This window comes from Hemitrygon akajei, chromosome 9 (assembly GCF_048418815.1).
Source record: "Hemitrygon akajei chromosome 9, sHemAka1.3, whole genome shotgun sequence".
NCBI classification, from domain to species: Eukaryota; Metazoa; Chordata; class Chondrichthyes; order Myliobatiformes; family Dasyatidae; genus Hemitrygon; species Hemitrygon akajei.
This window is the reverse complement of record NC_133132.1, coordinates 102,200,262-102,225,340: the sequence shown is the minus strand read 5'-3', so window position 1 is coordinate 102,225,340 and position 25,079 is coordinate 102,200,262. Positions and strand designations below refer to the sequence as shown.

Here is a 25,079-nt window from a genome sequence, read left to right as displayed (position 1 = left end):
CCCTGTAGCCTTTGGTAAAGCCTTGCGGTGCTGTGCACTTGCCGGACATTGCTGCTGTACACACTGTCTGTTTCATGGTGTAAATGGCAAGGGCTAAGTCGGTTCATCTTCAAATCCCAACAAGAGTTAGCAAGAACTTTGACTATGTCCTGTATGGTAGGCTGGTGTAGATGGTTATGGAACATAGAATAATGCAGCACAGTACAGGCCCTTCGAGCCGCAAATATGCCTAATGAAGAGTTTCTTAAATGCCCCTGAAGTATCTGCATCTACCACCCTGGCAGCACATTCCACGCACCTACCATTCTGTGTAAAACTTGCTTACCTCTGACATCCCCCCCCCAATACTTTCCTCCAGTCACCTTAAAATGATGACTTCTCATATTAGCCATTCCCCCCACCAAGGGAAAAAGGCTGGCTGTTCACTTGATCTATGCCTCTTATCACCTTCTATACCTCTATTAAGCCAGCTCTCATCCTCTTTCTCTCTAAAGAAAAAACCTCGAGCTTGCTCAATCTATTCTCATAAGACATACTCTCCAATCCAGACAGCATACTGGTAAATCTTCTCTGTATCCTTTCTAAAGCTTCCACATCCTTCCTATAATGAGATGACCAGAACTGAACACAATTCTCCAAATGTGGTCTAAACTGGAAAGGATTTAGAAGAGATTTAGGAGGATGTTGGCAGGACTAAAGAGCCTGAGCTATAGAGAGAGGTTGGCTCGTTTTGGTCTTTATTCCTTGGAACGCAGGAGAATGATGGGTGATTTTGTAGAACTGTTTAAAATTATGAGAGGCAGGCTTAAAATAGATATACATATGTATGACTGAATGATAATTAAACTCGAACTAGTAACAGTCTCAGGGTGGGAAAGTCAGAAGCTAGAGTATAGAATCAGGGTGATAAGGAAAAGATTTAAAAGAGATCTGAGAGGATAGTCTCTCATGCAGAGAATGGTGTGTGTATGGAACAAGCTGCCAGAAGAAGTGGTTGAGGCTGTTACGTATTCCGGCAACAATAAATATATGTGAGTTAGGCAAGGGTTTTTATAACAAATAACACGTTTATTAAACACTGAAAACAAACCCCCCAAAAGTAAACAAACACTAACGTAACCGGAAAACAGCTCTTAAAGCGATGCAGCTTCAAACAGTTCTTAAAGCGATGTTGCAAAAACAGTTGTTTAAAGCGATATTGCCAAAAGTTCAAAATGCTCAGTCCATTTAAAAGGAGAGACTTTTTAAGGCGATTTAAATTCTCTTCCACGTCGTTCTCCTTCGATCCCCTGCGTCGAACTCTTCCCACGTAGAATGTTATGAAACGTAATGGTTTAAAGGCACTGACCTTTCCTTCCACACTATTCTCAAATCCTTTCTGGTCAACCCAGGGATTAACACAAGAATAGTCAACGAAATCCTTCCCAATGAGGATCACACAAGGTCGAACCCAATCCACCGTCGAAAATCGATTCTCCTCGATCTTTAACTTCCGAACTCCGATATTCACTCTCCACTAGCAGTATTGTAAAGAAACTGCTGGCAATGACCTTTTAAACTTTAGGCATTAGATAAAACTTCATCTTTCAACTAAACTGCGTCATCACATTAAATCACGCAGTGGCATGAAGTCAGCTTGGCAAATCCAGCCACGAACTGCCCCACCTGACAGGGTGGGTCTTCCTTTTATAACCTGTAAAAAAAAACCTGTCACATGACCTCTACTGGCGGGAAAATGACGTCACTCCACCATCACAAGACCATTACCTCAAGTCCAGTATAACTTCAACTCCAGTCACGTGACAAGGGTACCACTGTCACATCACAAGTACGTAACAAGGCAGACATCATAGGATTTAAGAAACACTTGGATGGGTATGTGGAGGGACGGGCCTGTAGAAGAGTCTGTGGATCCCACATTGGCCTCATCATTCATTTCACAGCACACAGAAGTGATAGAAATAGGTCATTCTTAATCACAAGGGATCTCCTATGAAGTGAGAAACTAGTTTAAACTGTGAAGCTACAACATTGCTAGAATTGGAAATAAATACACACAAGCTATAAAACTTTTAAAGTTTTATAAACGTGAATAAAGCCTCCCTAACGTGGTGGCACTGAAGCGTAGTGGTTGGTGCAACAATTTCTAGCAGCCAGCTAGATTCCTGCCACTGTAAGGAGTTTGGATGTTGTCCCCGTGACCGCGTGGGTTTCCTGTGGGTGTTCCAGTTTACTGCTACATTCCAAAGACTTATGGGTTAGGGTTAGTGAATTGTGGGCATATTTTATTGGCATCAGGGCTGGCACACTTGAGGGCAGCCCAGCACTATCTTCACTGATTTGATTTGAGGCAAAACAAAGAATTTCACTGTACGTTTCGATGTTCACGTGACAAATAAAGCTAATCTTTAATAACAAATTTCAAGCCAAGAGAAAATTTAGAGCTGCTTTGGTGTGAATTTACACTCAAGAGTGTCAAATAAGAGGATGTAGTATCAAAGGAATTGCACAGGGGCTGAACAATCTCATCTGCTGTGTCAACCACTATCATCTGATCCTTTCAGTTATCTCTTTAGACTTCTTTTGTCTCTTTAGATTTTAAGAAGTGACAATAGGTTTTAGCTGTTTTACTAATAAAGCTTACATAATTTAACTTATAATGCTTATATAATTATATTTTAATGTTCTATAGGGAACATAACAATTTACAGGATGCTTTGATGGGTTTTAACTAGTTTTGTTCTAAATTATATCAGTTTGCAGTGATATTTGCAAAATTTTAACACATACTTTCTTTTCTTGTGCAGCTGTGGGACTTACAACACAAATTGCAGTTTATTTTGACCTACACTGCCCCTTGGCAGATTGCATGGGGCTCAGCCTTCCATGCTTTTGCCCAGCCCTTTGCTGTGCCTCGTATCCTTTAGAATCCAGTTTGAGGAGCTCAACTTGCATAGGAATTTACTCAAAGATTCAAAATATTGGAATGGATTTTTATTATTGTGATGGACAGGTGTCAGCTTCAGTCAGACAAAATGCTGGAGGAACTCAGTAAGTTTGGTAGCATCTATGGAGAGGAACGTTTTGGGCTGAGACTCTTCATCAGGACTGGCCATCATCTAGACCCTTTATCAGGGTGATCTGGTTTCTTCCCACATTCCAAATACGTTTGAGTTTGTAAGTTCATTGATCGCAAGGGTGTATTTGGGCAGTGTCAGTTTAACATGTCATGTCAAAAGTGGCAATTGTGACAGTGAAGCTTCTATCAGTGGTGGTAATCCTAAGATTGCGCTTCCCTCCATCCTGTACCTCTGACAGTGGTACCATCCTATGTCCTGCAGCAGTGTAGCACTTTTGCAGTGCTGCCTCTCTGACAGTTCATTCCCTTCAATGAATTGATTCTATTTACAGAGTGCCCTGGTTTTAAAGTAATAGAGTCATAGAAGACTACAGCACAGAAACAGGTCTTACTGCGCATATCGTCCGTGGTGAACTGTTATTTTGCCTAGTCCCATCAACCTGCACCCGGACCATAATGCTTCATAACCCTCCCATTCATGTACTTACCCAAACTTCCCTTGACTGTTGAAACTGAACCCACATCCACCACTTCCGCTGGAAGCACATTCCACACTCTCATCACCCTCTAAGTGAAGAATTTCCTCCTTGTGTTCCCCTTAAATATTTCACCTTTCACCCTTAACACATGACCTCTGGTTCTAGTCTCACCCAAGTGCAGTAGAAAAAGCCTGCTTGCATTTATCCAATCTATACCTTCATAATTTTGAATAATGCATATTTTCTCAGTACTCTTTCAATTTTATTGATATCTTTCCTGTACATAGGTGACCAGAACTGTACACAATGCTCCAAATTAGGCCTCACCAACATCATTTACAACATCCCAACTCCTCTACTCAGTATTTTGATTTATGAAGGCCAGTGTGCCAAAATCTCTCTTTACGACCCTATCTACCTGTAACACCACTTTCAAGGAATTATGGGTATGCATTCCTGGATCCCGGATTTATCCAGTATGTTATATCAAAGCTAGGAATTTGGCTCACTGAGTAGGAGTCTTTTTTCTGAGTGAAAAGGTTCTTGGTTCAGCCTGTAGTCAGGGATTATACGACACATGACATATAATCAGACAGTGCAGTAGCATAGCTGTTAGCATAATGCTATTATAGCACCAGCATCGCAGGTTCAATTCTACTGCTGTCTGTAAGGAGTTTGTATGTTCTCCCTATGTCTGCATGGGTTTCCTCCGGGTACTCCAGTTCCCTCTCACATTCCAAAGACGTATAGGTTTGTAGGTTAATTGGTCGCATGGTTTTATTTGAGCAGGAAGGGCCTGAACATAGACACAAGAGATTCTGCAAGTGCAAATCAACACATGCAAAATGCCCAAGGAACTGAGCAGATCAGGCAGCATGTATGGGGGGGTGGAGGGAGTAATACACGGTTAATGTTTCAGGCCAGACCCTTTATCAGGATTGGAAAGGAAGGAGGCAGAAGCCAGAATAAAAAAGAGTACAACCTGATAGGTGATCAGTGAGACCAAGTGAGGTGGAAGGTGGGTGGGAGGGGGTGAAGTGAGGAGCTGGGTTATAGGTAGAAGAGGTAAAGCACTGAAGAAAGAAGGACCTGAAAGGAGAGGAGAGTGGGCCATGGAAGAAACAGAAGGAAGAGGGGCACCAGAGGGAGGTGAGGAGAAGGGAAAGGGTAAGAAAGAAGCCAGAATGGAAAATGAGAGAAGAGGAGGGGGAGAGATTATCAGGTTATAGAAATCAGTGAATCATGCTGTGAAGTTGGGCCTGTTATGGTGTAGTATCTCTAAAAAGCCATAATCCAGGGTGATGCAGTCAGTTTAAGGGAGCATTGAGCAGTTAAACGAGCAGTATCAGGGAATATTCTGCCGTCAAAGGTATTGACAGACTCCTCCCTTGTTGGTCTCTGATACTGAAGGGCAATGAGCTTTATAGGTAACATGCACAGAATGCTGGAGGAACTAGACAGGTCAGGCAGCATCTACTGCGAGATTCTCAGCTGTGAGCTTTAAGTACTTTCTCTGAGCAACACTCTAAAAGCTCCAAGCCTTTGGAGGGATGTCGCCACATTTTAGCAATGGCAAATATCAACAGGAAAAGCCTCTTCTGCACCCTCAGTAAATACTCGACACCCTTCCTATAATGGACCCATCCCTGCCTCAGTACATCCTGCTCTGAAACTCACACCTCTACTGTTGGATTGTGGTCTAAATGATCATTTTTCTTGTAGTTGAACTTTTTATGCTTGCTTGTAAATTTGTATATTCATCTGTTTGCCTGCAGTCGGTCAGTGGATCTTCAGTAATATGTAGTATAGCTGTTTCTGTATTTTTGTAATTTCTTTGTCTGCAAGCCTACGTCACACCATCATTTATCAAACTGTCTCGTAGGCTATTCTTACTAAAGGAATTTTCTTATCTGTCTAGTTTGAGCTAGTTGTCAGTATAAAGACAAACAAGAATTTTTTTTGTCCTTGTCCTTCTTTGGTTCTTTTGTACCTACAATACAGGTTTTTTTATTACTAACACCTAATAAAACAGTCGTAACCACAAGATATACACCTCATTCCAAAGAACCTTCTGGACAATATCATCTCCAGATCCAACCTATGTTACCTTTTGATGACCATTACTCTCATTTCAGACCCAAGTGGAGTGTTCAGTTCATGAATGGTCTTACTAAGATGACAAAGTGGCCAGAGAAAAGGATAGAGCTGCATCAAAGGCTTGGGTGCCAAAACAAGCCAAGGGTACAGATGTTGCACCCTCCAGTTAGGAAGAGTGCAGCTTATTGCATTGTTCCTAACTAGAGGCAATTGCAAAGTCTAGGTGATGGGAGAGCAGTCAGTGGTGGAGTTGAGCCAGGTTCTGATGAGTTAAAGCTGGGTGTTAATAGTGTTTTGTAAAATTTGATATACTTTTGGGTAATTTTATTAAAGGGGACCATGAAGATGATAAAAAGGATCAAATGATAGATCCTTGGCTGCATCCAGAGGTAACAATCATGGTAGAGAACTGACTAAAGGAAACAGAAATCTGACATTTATTTAGTGCTTTTCACAACTTCGGAGCTGACTTCCTATCATAAGAACAACTCAAAATGCTTTTCAAGTGTAGTCACCGTTCTGTGGTAGAAACAGAACTAATTTGAGCATTGTTATTGGCTACATGGTGAGCTGCTTGGTTGAGATATAACTATGAATCAAGGCACTAGAAAACATTTTAAACACAAGAGGTGCTGGGAATTCAAAGTAACACACATAAAATGCTGGAGGAACTCAGCAGGTCAGACATCATCTGTGGAGCGGAATAAGTAGTTGACGTTTTGGGCCGAGACCCATCATCAGGACTAGAAAGGAAGGGGGAAGAATCCAGAATAAGAAGATGGGAGGAGGGGAAGAAGAGTACAAGCTGGCACCTGATAGGTGTGAAACCAGGAGAAGGTGGTGGTACATGGGTGAGGAAGGGAGATGAAGTGAGAAGCTCGGAGCTAATAGGTAGAAGAAATAAAGTGCTGAAGAAGAAGGAATCTGATAGGAGAGGATAGTGGACCATGGGAGAAAGGGAGGTGATGGGCAGTTGAGAAAAAGAATAGGGGTAAGAGTGAAGCAGAAATGGGAAAAGAGAGGGGGAGAAGGGAGATATTACTGGACATTAGAGATATCAATGTACATGTCATCAGGTTGGAGGCTACCAGATGAAATATGAACAGTTACACCTCATATTCAATGTTTTTCATTGAAATGCTCTTCTTTGCATCCACACAAGAGCACTGAAAATCCTTGATATAAACTTTTCTCTTAACAGTGTTCCATGCCCTCAGTATTTCCACTAAAATGCCAGCCTGGATTTACTGCTCAGAATTTTGTAAAGAGGTTTGAACACAATGCCTTGTACTCAGAGGCAAGGTTTGAACTTGTTAGAAAGTCTTGTCACTTTGATCAGGGAGCTTATAGCAAAGATGGTTGTAGGTTAACCTTTAAAAACTCCTCTGCTTAGAATTTGGATTTTCATGTTCGGCCAGGGTTGAAATGCAGCAATGTACTAAGTCACCAATGCTCTGATCATTCAATTTGCTGGTGTGTAGTGATTTAAATGTCTGTATCACTTTCATAGGAAGCATGAAATCGATTCCTTAACCGCACCTTTTCAGATTCAGCTATGCTTTTCACCCAGGCCCTCGTGTCTTCACTCTTTTCTACTCCTCTTGCTCCATTCCTTGGAAGTGCCATTTTCATTACATCCTATGTCAGGCCAGTGAAGTTCTGGGAAAAGAATTACAAGTAAGTGGCTGCATTTCTTTTTGCTTGAGGCTAAAGTAGAAATATCCTTCCTTGTCACATCAGAATCAATGACACTGACATATGTTGTGAAATTTGTTTTGCAGCAGCAAATGCAATACATAAAATGCTAAAAATTACAATGAGAAATAAATATTTAAAAATAAATAAATCATGCTGCGATTCTTGTGAGTCTCTATGTGGTTTTACATGGAGAATTCTATTATAAATGTGGATATGAGAATCAATAACAGAGGTGTGTGACTATCAAAATGAGTCGTTGAAACATTATCCCAAAAAAACAGAAGATGTTGCAAATACTCAGCAGGTCAAGCAGCATCAGTGGGGGAGGAAATGGAGATAATGTTTCAGGTCAGTGGACCTTCCTGGATTATATCTCTACACACTGGTCCAATGATCCTTGGTCCAGGCTCACTGTACTTCATCTTCATTCTCTGAGCTCAATGTGACAGCATGTGGAACAGTAAATTCAGGGTTTACATTATTGCTTGTGTCTTTTTCACAGCACGAAACGGGTGGATCACTCAAACACCAGGCTGGATTCACAGATAAACAGAAGTATGGGTAAGTAAAGAAATGATGCAACTTCAGCTCACCTCCCATGGGATTATTATTTTGTAACAACATGGATGTGATAGGATTGTCTGGTCCCTAAAAATATAATCAGCACAAGAATGAGCTGTTCCTGTGAATGTTGTTTGCCAAGGTGAGAAGTGCTGCTTCAAAAGTGTTAGTTCTGTATTCTGTGAAAGAACTTTAGACAAAACTTTTTGCTCCCTTCAGTTTCAGTTTTCTCAAAAGTAATCCACCAATTATATTGAAATAAAGCTTAGGAGGGGTCCATTTGGCCCATTTTAGAACATGCTGTCTGTTTGAAGACTACCCAGGAAGAGGCCATTTGGCCCACTTTTGAAAATGCTGTCAGGTTGAAAGCTACCCAGATGGAATATGAGGTGTTTCTCCTCCAACTTTCTTAAATGCCCCTAATACCAACTCTGGCAAGGCACTCCACACACCCACCATTCTCCTCTGACAACCTACCTCTGGTATCCCCTCTATGCCTTCCTATAGTCACCTTAAAATTAAGACATCTTGTATTAGCTATTTCCACCCTAGGAAAAGGTCTCTGGCTATCCACTTAATCTTTGAATCTTATCATCTTGTACAGCTCTATCAAGTTACTTCTCATCCTCCTTCACTCCAAAGAGAAAAGCCCCAGCTCACTCAACCTAATCTCATAAGACATGTCCTCTAGTCCAGGCAGCAACCTGGTAAATCTCATCTGCACCCTTTTTAAACTTCCACATTCTTCCTATAATGAGGTGACAAGAACTGAACATAATATTCCAAGTGCAGTCTAACCAGGGTTTTATAGAGCTGTAACATTACCTCACAGCTCAATCCCCCAACTAATGAACGCCAGCACACCATTCTGCCTTTTTAACAACTCTCTCAACTTGCGCAGCAACATTGAGATATATATGGACGTGGACCCTTGATTCTTCTGTACAACCACACTGCTGTGTTCCATTGCTGTGGCCAATGAGTGTATGTTAATCATGGTAGAAGTAAAGACTTTAGAGAGGGTGAAGAAGAGATCTAGTAAAATGATTGGAGGAAATAGTAGCTTTAAGTATGTGGATGGAATAGAGAATATGGGTTCCTAGGAAGAACAGCTTGGTTAGACTGGAGAAACTAGGGTTGTTCTCAGGAGGTTGCTAGGGATCTAATGAAGATATAAAATGGCACTTTATCAAGCACCTTCACTCCATCTGCCACAAAAGATGGATGTTTCTAGTGGACACCCATTTTAATTCTACTTCCCATTCTATCATGTTGGTTCATGGCCTCCTGTACTGCCACAATGAGTGCACTCTCAGGTTGGAGGATCAACACTTCATATTCCACCTGGGTAGCCTTCAACCTAACAACACAAACATCAATTTCTCTAACTTCTGGTAATTTCTCCCCCTCATCCGACTCTTTTTCCATTCCTCTTCCTGCTCACTTCTTACCCCTTGTCTTCTCCTCACCTGCCTAGGACCTCCCTCTGGTGCCCCTCCTCCTATGGTCCATGTCTCGCTGATCAAATTACTTCTTCAGCTCTTTACCTCTTTCACATATCTCCTCCCAGCTTTTCACTTCATCCCCCTTCCCCTTCCTACCCACCTTTCCCCTCTCCTGGTTTTGCCCATCGCTTGTCAGCTTGTACTTGTCTCACTCCCCCCCCCCCCCAACCTTATTCTGTCCTCTTTCTTCCTTTCTGGTCCTTAAGAAGGGTAGAAGTGTCCTGGCCCAAAATGTTGACAATTTATTCTCCTCCTTGGAAGCTGCCTGACCTGCTAATTTCCTCCAGCATTTTCTTTGCATGGCTCTGTTATAAAATGGTAAATGTCTCTAATGTAAAATCCTGTCTTGCTTACTATCCATATAGATCAATTCATTGAGATGGTACAAGGTAAAACAATAACAGAATTGAAAAACGGAAACATTATGTTGATCAAGTAAACTGTAAATGCCTGAAATCTGGATGAAAAAAGCAGAAAATGCTGAAAACAATCAGCAGGTCAGGCAGCATCTGTGGGAAGAGAAAAAGAGTTAACATATGTCAGAGACCCTTCTTCTGAAAATAAACCATTTTAAGTTGCAGAGAAGATGGTGAAGAATGTACATACAAATGGAAGATCGGATCAGAGGGTTAACGGGACAGTTAGAGGTTATTAGGCATCTTGGTTTGTGTCAAAAATTTGTTTCAGACTAGAATGGAAAGAAAAACCAGAGGATGAACAAGAAAAATATACTCAGTGGCCACTTTATTAGGTACACCTGCACACCTTCTCATTGATGTAAATATCTAATCAGCTAATCATGCGCAGCAATTCAATGCATAAAAGCATGCAGATATGGTCAAGAGGTTTAGTTGTTGTACAGACCAAACATCAGAATGGGGAAAAGTGACTTAGACCCTGGTATAATTTTTGGCACCAGATCTATCTGCTGATCTCCTAGGATTTTCAGGCTTAACAGTCTCTAGAGCTTACAAAGAATGATGCGAGAAACAAAAAGCATCCAGCGAACGACATTTCTGTGAGAGAAAATGCCTTGTTAATGAGAGAGGAGATTGGATGGACAGGTCAAACTGACAGGAAAGTGGCTGTAACTCAAGTAACCACACATTACAACAGTTGTATGCAGAAGATCATGTATGAACTCAGCACATCAACCCTTAAAGTAGATGGGCTACAGCAACAGAAGACCACATCAGGTTCCACTTCTGTGGCCACTGAGTGTATGTTAAATTTGCTTCGATCTTCACTGAGACCACGTATGAAATACAGGTTATGGTTCTGTGAACACAGGGAAAAATATTATATGGCTACAGAGGGTGGAGAAGATGCAATAAAAATTTACAGAACAGAGATGACCTGGCAGTCAGTAAAAACAAGGTCCTTTTCTGCAGATAAAGGAATTCTGAAGGGTGAATGGATACAGTTCTTTCAAATTGTGACTGGCAGTGTAGATTTAAAGATGCACCAGCTTGTGACAAATTACAAAACCACTGGCCATGACTGTAATATAGGTATTAATAAATGCAAGGAGAAACTCAGGAAAAGCTACATTTCCCTGAGGAATATTTATTTAAATGCCTGCCACTGCTTATCTGCCATTATTGTATATCTTTTAATTTAATTTCCTAGTCTATCTTATTTATTTAATTGCCCTTATTTAAGTTTAAGAGCAATGCACACACAAATGCTGGATTAACTCAGCAGGTTAGTTAACATCTACGGAGAGGAATAAAACAGTCAACATTTTGGGACTGGAAAGGAAGTTGGAAGAAGCCAGAGAGAAAAGAACCGGTTGGGGGGAGGAGAAGAGTACAGGCTGTTAGGTGTTAGGTGAGAACAGGTGAAGGGGAAGGTAGGGTGAAGCGAGGAGCTGGGAGGTGATAGTTGGAAAAAGCAAAGAGCTGAAAAAGAAGGAATTGGTCAGGATAGGAGAATCTGATGGGAGATAGGGAAGAGGAGGGGCATCAGAGGTAGGTGATGGGCAGGTGAGGAGAAGTGGCGAGTGGGAATTGGAATGCGGAATGAAAAAAAAGAGAAAACGGGGAGGGGGAGGGGGTGACATTACCAAAAGTTACCAGAATTTGATCCATCAGGTTGGAGGTTACCCAGACAGAAAGGGAGGTGTTGCTCCTTCCCCTCCCCCACCTTCTTGTTCAAATGCAATTATCACTCAACCATACACATGAATACAGCTAAATGAAACAGCATTTCTCTGGGCCCAAGGTGCAAAACACAGAACCAACAGTCACACACAGCATGTAAAGCACATGTAATTATGATAGCAAAACAATATAATTACAAAAAATATATTTTAAAAAACAATAATAATAATAATATAGCCCATATCCCTGAGTGGCATGGTTTATGTTTGATGTTGCCTGGAGCCATGTTTCTGCATGAATAACCCACAGCAGTTCTTCATATTGCATAGTGCAGCTGCAGGCAAACACAATCCAGCTTGTCTGGCTTCCTCTCCCTTCCTTTGCAGTCCTGATGAAGGGTCTCAGCCTAACACATCAACTGTTTATTCCTCTCCATAGATGCTGCCTGACCTGCCTAATTCCTCAGGCATCTTGTGTGTGTTGCTCTGGATTTCCAGCAGTTGTAGAATCTCTTGTGTTTAAGTTTAAGTATCTTATGTTTAGGAAGTTTGACACTCTTAAGTGGAATACAGAGTTCAGTTTTGTTATGATCCAGAGAGGATCACTTCACTATAAACACAGTTACTAGTCTTCTGTAATTTAATTGTTATTCTCTATTCTGTTTGCATGATTAGGAGCCGATGATAACAACCTGAATTCAATCTTCTACGAGCACCTGACTAGATCACTACAGCAGAGTTTGTGTGGTGACTTGATCCTAGGCCGCTGGGGAAGCTACAGCACTGGAGACTGCTTCATCCTGGCTTCAGATTACCTCAATGCACTGGTTCAATTGATAGAGATTGGCAACGGCCTCGTAACTTTTCAGCTCAGAGGACTTGAGTTTAGAGGCAAGTTCCATAATAACTCAGATCTGATAGAGTTTGTATGTTCTCTCATTGACCATGTGGGTTTCCTCCCACAAACCAAGGATGTATAGTTAGGGGTTGTGAGCTGTGGGCATGCTTTGTTGGTAGGGAAGCATGGTGACATTTTGGTGCTGCACAGCACAATTCTCAGACTGTGTTGGTCATTGTTACAAAATGATATACTGTATTTCATTGTATGTTTTGATGTACGTATGATAAGTAAAGCATGAACTTTATAGTCACAGTAAAGTCAAATGGTTTCATTGATTCACTGGTCAGATCTTTGGTAGATTAGTTGATAAGGATCGATTGCTTTGATTAGCGGGTTGTTTGAACTTTTAACATTTTTGATGCTCCTGTAGTTTCTCTGCTTTACTGGAAAGACACACATTAGTTTATTTGAATACTCCTTTTTGCTGATGGTAAAAATAGCAGTGAAAAATTGAAATAATTTTACATTTGGAAATGGTGAAGAGGAACACTAGGTGGCATGATAAATTGACACATTCTTTAATTTGTGCTAGAGGTTTGAACTGAAACTGTTTCATTCAACCAGTGTATTTCCTAATAACTGGATAGTCATTCATTTCAAGTGAAAATAGTTGGAATGATTGTTGTTGAGAGCATACGTGATGTTTTGCTATGATAAATCTCTCTAGCAAACTGGACCACTGGTATTGTAGAACTATTTATGTGGGTCATTGAAATCGTAGACCTAAATTCAGATTCAGATTTATTTATTGCATGTACATCAAAACATACAGTGAAATAGGTCGTTTTCATCAGCAATCAATGCACCTTGTGGGCTGGAGCAGCCCACAAGTGTCACCACACAATCTGATGCCAACATAGCATGCCCACAATGCTCAGCAGAACAACACAGAACACAACAAATCAACAGCAAAAAAAGCCCCTTTCCTCACTTCCACCTACCCACACACATGGACAGTCCTCCAACTTCAGGACAGGCCTCCAGTCTCCAGGCTTTGGCCATTGGGCTTCAACGTCTAGACTTCCAATCTTTGGTACCGACCCCAGGAACAGCCAATAACAGGACCCTGAACTCCAGGCAAATTCTGAGCTCGAACTCTGTGCACGTTGATTTAGAATTTAGATTTAGAATAACCATGGTATGTTCATGTATGTTGCATGGATGTGTGTCTAGAGTTGTTGATGAATTGATATAGATAGATTAATCAAATTAGCATATTATTATTGCATCTTTTTAGGTTAGCAGAGTGTGAACAAGATGAACATGGGTCTCTATTTCTGATGCTCCTAACCTTTCAAGTATTTACTTGAAAAATAGGGTTAATTCTGTTTGTTCTTAATGGTAAAAAGTAGTAAGTCTTTCAGATGTCACCTGTGGCTTGGCAGGTTGCCTTTGAGTGGGTGGGAGGATGGAAAAGGAGCTTGCTTTGCTGTTGTTGTTTTGTTGCTGTTGTTGTGTTGTTTGTGCTGTTCTGCTGAGTATTGTAGACGTGCTGTGTTGGTTCTGGAATGTGTGCAACACTTGCGGGCTGCCCACAGCACAAACTTAGGTAAATTGGTTGTTGATGCAAACAATGCATTTTTCATAATGTTTCAATGTGATAGATAGATCTGAATCTGAATTTGAGTTACAATTATCTGGGACTGAATTATTTGATCTTTATAATTCAGGCTTATGTCCCTCGTCCACTACAGAGTGAGTTTTGCGCAGTGAAGAACACTGGCATAAAGATTGCTATGCTACTATTTTGTGTAATTAAATCGCATCCAGTTCTTCATCCTCCTCCACCCAGTCCATCTGCCTGTCACTCTTCCCACTGGGTCCCCCACCCAACCCCACTGTTCTCAGCTGCCTTTCCTACCTCCTTCACTTTATTCCACGCTCCACCTTCCTTTCCTACCTGCAGTCTCCCTTCCTCACTTCACAGCCTCTGAGACAGAAGTTCTGATATCATAAGGTATAGGAGCAGAATTAGGCCATTCAGCCCATCGAGTCTGCTCCATTACAACATGGGTTCTCCTTTTCACTTTCAGCCCCAATCTCTTGCCAAGAATCTATCAACCTCTGCCTTAAACATACTTAATGACTTGGCCTCCACAGCCTTATTATTATTTTTAAAATTGCGATACAGTGCGGAATAGGTGCTTCCAGCCCTTTGAGCTGCACTGCTCAGCAATCCCCCGGTTTAATCCTAGCTCGGTTATGGGGCAATTTACAAAGACCAATTAACCTACCGATCAGTATGTCTTTGGACTGTGAGAGGAAACTGGAGCACCGAGAGGAAACCCACATGGTCACAGCCAGAAGGTACAAACTGCTTACAGATAGTGGTAGGAATTGAACCTGGGTCACTGGTATGGTAAAACGTTGTGCTAACCACTATGCTTCTGTGCTGAATAGATAAATGTATAAACATCCAGCGCTATTGACTTAAATTGTATTAACCAGCCCAACGAGTTTCAAGAATTTGAATACTTGCTTATGTTTCTTGAGCAGACCCCACCAAACTATCCAAAGTAACAATACTTCTTAGCAGGGTATGCTTTCACTCCCACTTACATGCTCTACATTCCAATAAAACACATATGAGCATCTCTGGAAGATGACACTGTCTACATTCCACCTGAAGTATGTTTACCAAATGGATTTAAGCCAATTTAGCCAAGTCCAAACTCCCACCATCACTTCCTTCCCTCAGACCAGTCATGCCCCCCCCCCACCCTGAAAGCTCTTGGCCCAAAATGTCAAATGTTTATACCTCTCCACAGATGCTGCCTGACCTGCTGAACTCCCCCCGTATTTTGTGTGTGTGGTCCTCTAGATTTCCAGCATCATCAGAATCTCTTGTGTCTCTGAGACTATTTGCACACACATTTGTCTCGTCCATCTGCCCATAACCCCTCTTCACCTGAATCCACCTTTTGCTTGCCAGTTGTCACTCCACCACTTTCTTATGACCCTCTATCTCTCAGTTTTTTTACTGTAATAATCCCAAGTTTTTGTTTCTTTACACTGGCTGGATAAGCCTCCAATTATATAAAGGTAAATCGTTTGCAGTGTAGTAATATTCTGCAGGCTTCTGCACTCCTATTATGGGGTTTTGCCATGGCTATTGTAACTGCTTCTTCAAGCTGCTATTGATGCAGCACTTCTGCCATTCCTTATGGTATAATTTATCTGTTGTATTGATAAATTACACAAGGTCATACATGCCAAATTCAGAGGTAAATACCAGCTATTGCTGATCATTTGAAGTTGTATTTTGTTCCGGCTTTTGATGTTCAAATTATTTTCTTTTCAGTTGTTCAAACATAACATTAATTTTTCAGTGACACTGGAACAGCACAGATTAGTGTAAAACAAAATAAAATGTTCTGATGTGGGATCTTTTCTGTATGGTATTTATCTATTGTTAGTTTGTAGCTGGCTCAACAATTGATACTTTATTCATTCATTCATGAAGAACTATGAAGAATGAAAATTTACTGCAAAGATATAATTACACTTCAAAGTGCTTCAAAATCAAACCTGAGTGGTACCGGGAGCATTTTAGTAATTGACAATATCTAGAATAGATGAACAATAAATGATTTAGCAGAAGGCCCTAACAGTCAATGTGGGTGCTCAGATTTTATCATCATTTTGGAAAGACGAGATTTGATTTAAAACTCATGATGGGGAGCCTAAAGCCAGAGTTGCATATTTATTGATTTAGAGATACAGCACAGAACAGGCCCTTCCGGCCCAACAAGCTATGCTGCCCATTAACCCACCTATTTAACCCTAGCTAATCACAGGACAATTTACAATGACCAATTAAACTACTGTAGGTACATCTTTGGACTGTGAGAAGAAACCTGGAGGAAACACAATTGGTCACAAGGAGAATGTACAAGCCTCTTACAGACGGCGCCAGAATTGAACTCTGAATTCCGACACTGTAATAGTGTCACGCTAACTGCTACACTACTGTGGCACCCATTGTCCTGCCTGTCAATGAATAAGCCTGGTGTTTACTAGGGAACTGTTGAATGAACAATTCCACAAAAGCACTGAAGGCGCACTGTGCCTTGTCACTTTATTTATGAACAGCTTCTTCCCCTCTGCCATCCAATTGCTAAATGGACATTGAATCCTTGGACACTACCTCACTTTTTAAAATATACGGTATTTCTGTTTTTTGCACTTTTAAAAAATCTATTCACTATATACTGTAATTGATTTACTTGTTTATTATTTTATTTTATTTTTGTCTCATCTAGATTATGTATTATTACATTGAACTGCTAATGCTAAGTTAACAAATCTCACGTCTCATGACAGTGATAATAAACCTGATTCTGATTCTGTTTGTGGCACCAGGCAAATATTTATATTAATAAATGTTAGTTGTGGCCATAGCAATAATCCAATATCTAGCAGTAATCTTATATACATATCATGGGAATTTAGGTGAGGACAGCTTTTCTCTATCATTCTGTTAGAAGAATTTAGAAGAATGAGGGTGGGATCTCATTGAAACCTACCAAATACTGAAAGGTCTTGATAGAGTGGGTGTAGAAAGGATGTTTTCTAAAGTGGGGGAGTCTAGGACCAGAGGACACAGCCTCAGAATAGAAGAATGTCCCTTATGAACAGGGATGAGGAAGAATTTCTTTAGGAAGAGGGTGCAGAATCTGTGGAATTCATTTCCACAGATGGCTATGGAGACCGTCTTAGGTATATTTAAAGCAGAGGTTGATAGATCTTGATTAGTAAGGGTGTCAAAGGTTACAGGGAGAAGGCAGGAGAACGTGCTTGATGTGGATAATAAATCATCCATAATGGAATGGTGGAGCAGACTCGATGGGTTGAATGGCCTAATTCAGTTCTTATGTCTTATGGTACATATGGTAAGGCGCATTTTGAATGATGCATGTGCAATATAAAATGCTTCATTTTTTTTCTTTCAGGTACATATTGCCAACAGAGGGAGGTTGAAGCGATAACAGAGGGAGCTGAGGATGACAAGGGTTGCTGCTGCTGCTGTGAGCCAGGGCATTTGCCCCACATGCTGTCATTCAATGCGGTTTTTATCCAACGCTGGCTGGCCTGGGAAGTCACTTCATCCAAGTACGTTCTGGAAGGCTACAGCATCAGTGACAACAATGCAGCGTGCATGCTACAGATGTTTGATCTAAGAAAGATGCTCATCACCTATTACGTAAAGGTAGTAGTATGCCAGTAAGTTGTTCTGCTTTATAGGTAATTTTTTTTGTCTCCATCTCTCCTCCATCTGCTTTAGGGATCTTCCTACTACTCCTGTCACAGCTGAAAGCTGTGATAAAGGTCTATAGCATAGCTTTGATTAAAGCTTTGCATGGCCAATAAATCAGGAGTAAAATGGAGCAGAGAGGTGATAAATATACCGGGAATATCCTTGCAAGTATCGGGGTTAAACATCAGCAATTTTCAGTAGTGCTGTCAACAAAACCACAAGGCTCAGAACCAGGTTTATTATCACTGGCATATGCTGTGAAATTTGTGTTTTGTGGCAACAGTTCAGTGCAATTCATAAAATATGCTATAAATTTTAATAGGAAATATATGTATTAAAAATAAACAAATAGTGCAAAAAGAGCAAAAATTGTGAGGTAGTTCATGGGTTTGTAGACCATTCAGAAATCTGATGGCAAAGGTTCACTACCCTCTAGCTAAAGAAATTCTTCCTCAACTCTTCAAAACTATTCCTTTTAAATTTTGTCTCTGTGGTACAATTTAACCCATTGCTCTGTCTGTGTTTGTACCCAATCATTGGCTTGTCCTTCATTACATTCATAGAAACATAGAAAACCTACAGCACTATACATGCCCTTCGCCCCACAAAGCTGTGCCGAACATGTCCTTACCTTAGAACTACCTAGGCTTAACCATGGCCCTCTATTTTTCTAAGCTCCATGTATCTATCCAGGAGTCTCTTAAAACACCCTATCATTTCCACCTCCAACATCATCGCCGGCAGCCCATTCCAAGCACTGACCACTCTCTGCGTTAAAAAACTTAGCCCTGACATCTCCTCTGTACCTAGATCCAAACACCTTAAAACTATGCCCTCTCATGCTAGCCATTTTAGCCTTGGGGGAAAAAGCCTCCGACTATCCACACAATCAATGCCTCTCATTATCTTGTACATCTCTATCAAGTTACCTCTCATCCTCCATCACTCTAAGGAGAAAAGGCCGAGTTCACTCAGCCTATTCTGATAAGGCATGCTCCCCAATCCAGGCAACATCCTTGTAAATCTAATTCAATTCATATTACATCCATCATATATTTGTAAACCTGCTGCTCATCCTTAGCTCTATCACACTGGTTCCCATCCCCCTGCCCATGATGGCTAGTGCCCATCATGGAGCTGGCTGAGTTAACAGCCTTCTGCAGCTTTTTCCAATCCTGGCAGTGGCCCCTCCATACCAGATGGTGATGCAAACAGTTAGAATGCTCTTCAGAGTACATCTGTAGAAATTTGTTAGTCTTAGTTGCCTTACCAAATCTCCTCAGACTCCAAATGAAATGCAGCTGCTAGCTCTATTTGCATCGAAATGTTGGGCCCAGGGTAGATCTTTGGCACATAGGAATGTAAAGCTATTCACCCTTTCCTCTGCTGATCCTTTGGTGAGAACTAGTGTATGTTCTCTCAACTTCCCCTTGCTTCGTTTTCAAAGCAGGGAGCAAATCCAAAAGGAAAATTGGATTTAAAGTATTTCTAAAACATTTCATTGGTCTCCTCAGGGATATTCACTTACCAAGGAGTTGGAGAGTGAGGTCTCACAGAGGTGAATGCATTGCATCAAGTGGAATGGGATATCATAGCATGGATATAGTGGAGTTAGTTAACCGGTCAGCATCCACGGTAAATATTTCTGATTGACAAACTTTCCTGAGAACTTGTAGAAATTAAAAATGTTTTAAGTTGTTGAGGGATGGAAAGAATGAATGAACAAAATAATGTCTATGATGAGGTGGAGACCAGCCAAGACTGAGTGACACTCATGGAAAGAAGAGATGAGGTTCCAGCAGGGGAAGCAATATATTGTAGATGGTAGAAACCTGAAATAAAAACTGGAAGTATTTAGGAAATAGCAGCTATGGAGAGAAAATAACGAACTGGAAAATCTGGTTATCTGAATTCATTGTAAGCCCTGAGGACTGTGGTGTACCAAGTTAAAAGAAGAGATGTTCTTCCTTAGCCTTCATCAAGTTTCACTGGAGTAGCATAAGAGGCCAAAGGCAGAGAGATCAAAGTGGGAATGGAATGGAGAACAAAATGATAGGCAATTGGAAAGCCAGGCTCACCTTCTGCATTGAGCAGATATTTTCTGGAGAGCAGTCAGATGGTCTGTGATTTGTCTCTCCATGATTGAAGATTAGCTTTATTTGACAGATGTACATTGAAACATACAGTGATATGAATCATTTGTGTCAGTGACCAATACAGTGAGGGGGGCAGCCTGTAAGTGTTGCCATGATTCCAGTGCTAACATAGCATACCCAAACTTACTAACCCTAACCTGTATGTCTTTGGAATGTGGAAGGAAACCAGAGCACCCGGAGGTAACCCACATGGTCAAGGGGAGAACATCCAAACTCTTTACAGGCAGCATTGACCCTGGAACCCCGATCAGTGATCGCTGGCACTGTAAGATGTTGCACAAGCTGTTGAAATAAAATATGAGTCAGGTAGATGCAAAAAATATAATCTGTTGTAACAATTGTTATATTTAAGGGTGGCGAGGTAATGTAGCAGTTAGTGTAATGCTATTACAGCGCCAGTGACCAAGGTTCAACTCCACCACAGTGTGTACCTTCTATCTGTGACCGCATGGTTTTCCTCTCACATTCCAAAAGATGTATGGGTAAGTAGGTTAATTGGTCACATAAGTGTAACTGGGCAGCATGGCTTGTTGGGCCTGTTACTGTGCTGTATCTCTAAATAAAATAAAAATAAAATATTCGATGCTGAGGCTGGAGTAATGTAACATGCCTAATCCAAGAATGTTTTGTTCTTTCCTTGAATTTCATTGTAACAGTGTAGAAAGCTTAGGACAGTTGTGTCAGAATGGGGGTCACTGAATGTCCCTTCAGTCTCTTTCCATTCTCCTATCTCTGTATCTGTACATCCTTAAAACCTGGTACACATCTAATTGTGATGAAAGGTCATTAGTCCCCAATCCCACACCCATAATCATTGCCTGGTTTTAATTGCTTTATGTGCTATTACTATTAGGATTGGTTTATTATTGTCAGGTGTACCAAGATACAATGAAGAGCTGTGTAAATATTATACGGATCAAATCATTACACTGTGTATTGAGCTTGAACAATGTAAAACAATAACAGTGCAGAATAAAGTGTAAAATATACCAAAGAAGTGCAAGAGCAGGTAAACGATAAAGTACAAGACCTCGTTACGATCATCTCAGAGACATTAAGATTAATTCAAAATATTAAAGGAAAGCAAAGTAATGTTTATATAGTAACAACTTATGCTTGAGCCTATTAATCAATTAAGTATCAGATCCTGTGCCATGTCGAACTTGGCACAGGATCAAGAAGGTACCGGTACTTCCCCGGTGGAATGCTGGGCACTTCAGCAAGACTGGGCTCTTTTGTGGAACTCCAGTGAGGCTGGCTAAGAAACAGTCTGTCAGATTCAGCTTTCTGGATCAATCAATGGGTCACGGACTTGCGTGTTTGACAGGGCTTGCTGGGAAAATATTGGATTTGTACAATTTAATCGACTGATGGCCAGTTGTTCTGATTGGAACTACCAACATTAGCCAGCATGATATGAACTGTTAGTTCAGTGTGTCTGACCTGCTGGATATTTTCAGCGTTTTCTGTTTTTATTTCAGACATCTGGTATTTGCAATTTTCCCCTTCTGTCTTGCCCTGCCTTGCTACTTCCTGCCCTATTCAGTGCCATCAGTCACACCACAATAACTAAATAGCCTTACTATTTTAAATCAGGACTTTATATATTGTTATTGTTATACAGAAAGTCATAAATTACCAATAGTTCCAAGTGGTTTAGACAGAATCAGGCTTAATACCACTGGAATACTGTATGTTGTGAAATTTGTTGTGAAAAAGGGGATCAAAAATAGTGAGGGTTGATTCATTGTTGGTTAAAAAATCTGATGGCGGAGGGGAAGAAGTTGGTCTTAAAATGTTCAGTGCATGTCTTCAGGCTCCTGTATCTCTTCCCTGATGGTGGTAATAAGTAGAGGGCATGTTCCAGGTGTTGGGAGTCCTTAATGATGGTTACTGCCTTTTTGAGACATCACATTTTGAAGATGTCCTCAATCGTGGGGAGAATAGTTTCCATGATGGAGCTGACTGAGTTTGCACCCTCTACAACTTTTCCAATCTTGTGCACTGGTTCGTCCATACAAGATGGTGATGCAACCAGTTAGAGTGTTCCCCACAGGACATCTGTAGAAATTTGTGACATACCAAATCTCCTCAGACTCTGTGTTCCTTGAGGTATGCAAAAGGGAGACCTGGCAGGGAGCAATTCATCAACAGGTACTGTGTCAAGAATGTAACAGAAAGGTTTTACATTTACATAATCTGAGGTGCCAGTGACCGTGATGTTATTTCTTATTTTCCTATTTGACTCTGATTAAAGTTTAATTGATTTTTTATAACCCACAGATTTTACTTTGTATGAAACGAGTGAAGTTTTAAAAAATGATCACTGAAACTCCACACAGCTTGTTCTGTACAATCTGACATTGATGTAGACAGAGAATGTTGATATGATGAAGATTAATCAATTATTAAAATTTCACTTGAATGCCAGAATCATTACCAAGCCTAATTACAAAGGATGAAGAGGAGATCCGCATTTTAATTTGTCATGCAATGCATTTAATTTGGGAAATGGCTCAAGTGAAATCTGTGACAATGACAGTACCACCATCACAAGTTTCGCGCAAAGCAATCACTATTTGAGCAGGTGTGAACTGCCTGCTGAATTTCCTGAAATAGTTAGCCTGTTTAATGCAGTTTTAAATACTGCCCTTTTATTTGTTTGTTTGTTTGTTTATTTACTGAGGTACATCATGGAATAAACCCTTCTGGACCTTCAGCTGTGCTGCTCAGCAACCTCAGATTTTAATCCTAGTGTAATCACAGGACAATTTACGATGCCCAGTTAACCTACCAACTGGTACTTCTTTGGACTGTGGGAGGAAACCTGAGCACCTGGAGGAAACCCATGCAGGCATGGGGAAAATGTACAAGCTCCTTACAGACAGCAGCAGGAGATGAACCCGGGTCACCAGTACCGTAAAGTGTTGTGCTAACCACTATGCTACTGTACTGCCCAATTTGAATTGGCACTTACAGCAATGACAATTGGTCAAATCTTACAAGGGTGAGACTACGAGTGGAGGGAACTGCACTTGCAAATAAGCATTGGATAAAATTATTTTCAATGTCAGTCCTGAACAACTTGTTGTCCTGATGAAGTGCCTCGATCCAAAACGTTGACTTATTATTCCCAACCATAGATGCTGCCTGACTTGCTTAGTTCCTCCAGCATTTTGTGTGTGCTTCTCAAGGATTGTAGTATGTTATTTGAAAAACAAAAGGTTCTGCAGATGCTGGAAATCCAGAGAAACATACACAAAATGCCTAAGGAATGCAATAGGTGAGATAGCATCTATGGAGAGGAATAAACAGTCAATATTTCAGGCCAAGATCCATCATCAGGACTGGAAAGGAAGGGGGCAGAAACCAGAACAAGAAGGTGGGGAGGGGGTGGATGGAAGGAGTGCAAGCTGGCAGATGATAGGTGAAGCCAGGTGAGAGGGAACATGGGTGAATAGGGAAGGGGGATGAAGTAAGAAGCTGAGAGGTGATAGATGGGAGAGGTAAAGGTTCAAAGAAGAAGGAATCTGATAGGAGAGGACAGTGGACCATGGAAGAAAGTGAAGGAGGAGGGACACGAGAGTGACATGTTAGACAAATGAGTAGAAGAGCAGAGGTAAGAGAGGAGCCACAATGGGGAAGAAAAAGAGAGAAGGGGAGATTTTTTTCGTGTTTCTTCTCCAACCTGCCTGTACTCTAAATTTGCTGTACCTTCTCAAATCTGTTTTGCATGTCTTCTAATCAACTTTCGATTACAAACAGGACCTCACTGGCACCTATCAAAGGCACAAATGGCATCTATTTTTCCTCTTTTCTCCTCCCTCTGTTTGCCTTCCATCTATGATTCACCTGCCACAATCTTCTAATTCCAGCATTGCACACATGCCCTACTTGGCACTAGTTTACATCTCTCCTCAGTCTACCAGTCACCTCAGAATCCCTTCTCGACACTCCTTTGTTTTTATTGACCATCTCACCTATCCACTGCCAGTCCTGATAGGATTGTTTCAGCCCAAAATGTTGGCAGTTGCTTTCCTTCCATAGATGCTGCTCTATGCTCTGTGAGTTCCATCAACAGATTACTTGATGCTCACAAATGGCATATTGCAATTGTGGCAAAGATAATCCAGCTCTTTTTGTCCTCAACCTGCCTGCAGCCTTTGACACAGCTGACTGCATCGTCTTCTTCCAATTTCATCCAAAGTCATCCAGCAATGGTCCCTTATTCTGGCAGACAAGAAAGTCTACAGTCAGTCATAATAGTTTAAATATTGGTTGGCTGTTTACATACTGACATAAAATCTGCAGACTGGTAAGTAATTAGGAAAATACTTGTCTTTGTATAGTACTGCTCATAGCCTTAGGGCATCCCAGAGCACTTACCAGTCTATGACATTCTTTTCTCTTGAAGTGTAGTCATTGCTTTTACTTATGAAATGTGACAGACAACAGACTTCCTCAAACAGCAATGTAATAAAGCCAAGCATGGAAATAGCTTGGTTTAACATATAATTCAAAAATATGATACCTCTGACTATGCAGCACTCCCCTTAATATTGTACAGGAGTGTCAAGTGGAGTCTCACTTTACTGTAGATGTGCTTGAACTTGACTTCTTCTAGATAAAGAGGTGAGATTGCTACTCATTGAGCTACAGCTGATGCCATTAAAAAGTTAAGAGTATATTATCAAAGTACATATATGTCACCATATACTCCCTTGAGATTCATTTTCTTTCGGGCATTTACAGGAAAATAAAGAAATACAATAGAATTTGTGAAAACTATCCGTAGGAAATACTGACAAGCATCCAACGTCCAAAAGAGGATAAATTGTGCCAATATTAAATTTTTTAAACTAAATAAATAATAATGGGAATATGAGTTGTAAAGTCCTTGAAAATTAGTCTAAAGATAGTGGAGTCAATTCAGTGTTAGGGTGAGTGAGGTTATCCACACAAGTTCAGGAGCCTGATGGTTGCTGGATAATAACTGTTCTTGAACCTGGTAATGAGGGACCTAATGCTCTTGTACCTCTTTCTTGATGGTGGTAGCGAGAAGAGATCGTAGCCTTGGATGGTAGGGGTCTCTGCTGATCGATGTTGCTTTCCTGTGGTAGCACTGTGTGTAAATGTGCTTAATGTTGGGGAGGGCTTTGCCTGCGATGGACTGGGTTGTATGAATGACTTGCAAATGATCAGTGACAATAAACCATGGCCCTGCAGTTGGTCAAAAAAAGGTCAG

General features: G+C 40.9%; 1 protein-coding gene across 1 annotated transcript in view; it reads left to right on the top strand.

The window, feature by feature from the left end:
* The window catches only part of LOC140733405 (pecanex-like protein 2), a 247,268-nt gene that overhangs the window by 150,031 nt on the left and 72,158 nt on the right, over positions 1–25,079 (top strand). Inside the window, exons 23-27 of the mRNA XM_073056689.1 lie at positions 2,808–2,916; positions 7,203–7,332; positions 7,856–7,914; positions 12,196–12,411; positions 17,374–17,630. Coding sequence (XP_072912790.1) covers positions 2,808–2,916; positions 7,203–7,332; positions 7,856–7,914; positions 12,196–12,411; positions 17,374–17,630 — 771 coding nt within the window. The remainder of the gene's footprint in view (positions 1–2,807; positions 2,917–7,202; positions 7,333–7,855; positions 7,915–12,195; positions 12,412–17,373; positions 17,631–25,079) is intronic.